Source organism: Bombina bombina, chromosome 6 (assembly GCF_027579735.1).
Source record: "Bombina bombina isolate aBomBom1 chromosome 6, aBomBom1.pri, whole genome shotgun sequence".
In the NCBI taxonomy this organism is placed as follows: domain Eukaryota; kingdom Metazoa; phylum Chordata; class Amphibia; order Anura; family Bombinatoridae; genus Bombina; species Bombina bombina.
In genome coordinates, this window is record NC_069504.1 from 279,061,642 (window position 1) to 279,065,404 (window position 3,763).

General features: G+C 43.4%; 1 protein-coding gene across 1 annotated transcript; it reads left to right on the forward strand.

Annotated features, from left to right (window-relative positions):
• The first annotated feature begins 2,050 nt into the window (after positions 1-2,050).
• Positions 2,051-3,539, forward strand: LOC128665032 (hypoxia-inducible factor 1-alpha inhibitor-like). Its single transcript, XM_053719796.1, is given in 2 exon segments — positions 2,051-2,201; positions 2,252-3,539. Coding segments are annotated over 2 exon segments (1,044 nt in total). The 5' UTR covers position 2,051; the 3' UTR covers positions 3,146-3,539.
• Positions 3,540-3,763: the final 224 nt, after the last annotated feature.

Below are 3,763 nucleotides of genomic sequence, written 5' to 3' on the forward strand. Positions count from 1 at the left end.
AAATGTCAGGACCCCAAATAATCTCAGCCGTATGTTTTAAGTAGGTTGAGTCAGTTAATGGAAGCAGCAACAAAGTTCCTGACGTTTGGCCCCTAGGTACTATGATACCTGTACATATAGATTATGAAACTTAACGAGGAGTCAAACTTGTTACGACAAGCTCAATATCATTTTAATGTTGATGACTTCCCATTCGGAGAAGAGGACTATCTTATGAACGTGTAAACCTTACTGTTAAATGGTACCTGTGTATCTGTTTATTATACTGCTATTATTGTACTGTTCTTTAATCATCTCGACAATAAAGCTTGTTTTGGAAAAAAAAAAAAAAAAAGTGTAGGTAGGTTGCGGCGGCAGATTAGGGGTTAATAAATATAATGTAGGTGTCGGCAATGTTGAGGGCAGCAGATTAGGGGTTCATAAGTATAATGTAGGTGGCAGCGGTGTCCAGAGCGGCAGATTAGGGGGTTAATAAGATAATGTAGGTGTTGGCGAAGTCGGGGTGGCAGATTAGGGGTTAATAAGTGTAAGATTAGGGGTGTTTAGACTCGGGGTTCATGTTAGAGTGTTAGGTGTAGACATAAAATGTATTTCCCAATAGGAATCAATGGGGCTGCGTTAAGGAGTTTTACGCTGCTTTTTGCAGGTGTTAGACTTTTTTTCATCCGGCTCTCCCTGTTGATTCCTATGGGGAAATCGTGCACGAGCACGTTACACCAGCTCACCGCTAACGTAAGCAGCGCTGGTATTGGAGTGCGCCAATGAGCAAAATTTGCTCAACGTTCACTTCTTGTCTGGTTTGTAAAAACCCATAATACCAGCGCTGTCTGTAAGTGAGCGGTGAGCATAAACTGCTTGTTAGCACCGCACAGCCTCTAATGCAAAGCTCGTAATCTAGGTGTAAATTTTTTAAATCTTTGATGTACTTTCTTTGGCGAGGAAAGAAACCGAGAATTAGGCTTGATAAACCATACCTTCTAAGTTCGAAGGGAGGGTTGGCTTTACCCAATATCAAAATGTATAACCGTGCAACACTCTTTGGGTTAGCCCAAACAGATAATTTTACTAACCGTAATATGGACGAAGCAATTTGTGCTCCTTTTTCTCTTCTTTTTATTCTTCATGCATCAAATTAGGAACTAGGGCCCTCAACTGCACTGCTACCCCCTACATTTCAGACCTTGTCTCCAGATATTCTGCCTCCTGTCCCCTTTGCTCTGCTCACGATCTCCTACTCTCCTCAACTATTGTTACTTCCTCACATTTCCGTTTACAGGACTTCTTCAGACTGGCCCCCATCTTGGGGAACTCCCTGCCTCACTCCACAAGACTCTCGCCTAGTTTTTAGAAAGGATTAAGTATGAAGCAATGTTAGCACTTCCCTACAGGTGCTTGCTTGCAGCCCCCCTTCTCCCAAACCGTGTATAGAAGCAGAAAGTGTTGAAAGTGGCGGCACTGTGTCACCTCCAGGGAACCAAGCTGCCCACATCCTCTGAGTCAACCTTGCTGCTTTCACAAGATTGCAGTTAAAATAAGCCTTTTATTAAAATCATCACAAAAGTGTCTTCAGGTGCAGCTTCAGGTTTTATTTAAAAACGCATTTCGGCTAAAAGAAGCATTTATCAAGAGCATAAAGTTAAAACAATTTCTGGAACAAATGGTTATGATAACCATTTGTTCCAGAAATTGTTTTAACACTCTCCCCTATTTTTTACAGCTTCAAGTGCTCCCTAAAGACTCTACTACTCAGGGATGCATACAACCTACACTAACCTTTTCTACCTCCATTGCTTTCCCCTTGAACCCCTTAGAATGTAAGCCTATGAGCCCAGCTGTTTGCAGATCGCCTTCATAAGAGCCGACTACAACAGTGCAACTCTTGGCAGGGCCCTCTACCAATTTGATCCCTATAAATGTTATCCTGTATACTGACTATGTTTATAGCGCTGCGGAATCTGTTTACGCTCTACAAATACCTGATAATGATAATAATAGGTTTTAGGAACTATTATCACCCCTTAATAAAAGATATTCTCGAGTGACCGCCGGGGATGGCGGAGGCCGGGGAGCCAGAAGCCGAACGGGAAGCGGAAATCCCCGGCTGGAGTGATTCCCAGTTCCGCTCTTACTCTTTCCCCACCCGTCCTATCCCCAGGCTCCAGCACGGGGATCCCCAGGCGGAGGCGCTTCTACAGCGGGAGGTATCCCTTGTTGAAGAAATAGCAATGCACATTGGAGTCAACACGTGCAGCCACCAATCAGCAGCTACTGAGAACCTGTGGTTCTCACAGATACAAGTTTGGTGTGCACAGCTCTGAAGTGGGACTTGGATTACATGCAAGAAAACATCGGTAATGGGGACTTTTCTGTGTATAGTGCCAACGGCCATAAGTTTCTGTATTACGATGAGAAGAAAATGGTAAACTTTAAGTCCTTTAAGCCTAAGTCAACAAGAGAGGAGATGAAGTTTACTGAGTTTGTGGAGAAGCTTCGTGAGATCCAACAGAAAGGAGGAGACGATAGGTTATACTTACAGCAGACCCTGAATGACACCGTGGGACGAAAAATAGTTGTAGACTTCTTGGGCTTTAACTGGAACTGGATCAATAAGCAACAAGCAAAGCATGGCTGGGGCCAGCTGACATCAAACTTACTGCTGATTGGCATGGAAGGTAACGTGACTCCGGCGCACTATGATGAGCAGCAGAACTTTTTTGCCCAGATTAAAGGTTATAAGCGCTGTATCCTGTTTCCTCCTGACCAGTTTGAGAACCTCTATCCATACCCTGTGCAACATCCTTGTGATCGACAGAGCCAGGTGGACTTTGAGAATCCTGATTTAGAGAAGTTTCCAAACTTTAGAAATGTGGTTGGTTACGAGACTGTGGTGGGACCTGGGGACGTTCTTTATATCCCTATGTACTGGTGGCATCATATTGAGTCACTAATTGATGGAGGAACTACAATTACTGTAAATTTCTGGTACAAGGGGGCTCCAACGCCTAAAAAAATAGAATACCCACTAAAGGCGCATCAGAAGGTGGCGATAATGAGGAATATTGAGAAGATGCTCGGGGAAGCTCTAGGGAACCCACAGGAGGTCGGCCCTTTGTTAAATACAATGATCAAAGGTCGCTACAACTAATTGGGCTATGAACAAGAAATAATTATGTTGCCTGATGGAAGCTGCAACTTTCACTGCTGCTTCAGTTGTGATTTCTTGGCCTTACGATGATGTATACTGAGAGATGGAAGCAGTTATCAGATTCGCCGGCCCTGACGCACTCCGTTTACACTTCACTGCTGTTTTCTGTTCCCCGTGGATATGTACATTGCAATATAACGCCTGCTGCTTTGCCTTGTTCCCCAGACAACTGGATGGAGTGTCACGCTTCTCTTGTCGCCTTGTGTGCACATAAACGGTTTGTGATGGACATTCACTACTTACAAGTCAGAATTCAGAGTACTGGTTTTATGAAGAGTTTTCTTTTAACCAGCAACATACAAGGTCTTTGTTCTTTTGTTTTTATTTTTTTCATGCACATTTGTGGCAATAAAACTTATATTTATCAGCTGGACCTCCAGGTTTGTGGAATAAACGGTTATAAAAAAACAACTATCTCCTGGGTTCCGACCTACTGCCTTTTTACAAGCACTGGATTTGTCTGAATATCAGTGTTTCAGGTTCTGAGTATTTTGTATTCCTTAAACAGAACCTGTGTTACCTATCACCTGATAAGACCATCCAAGGCATCGGTTACTG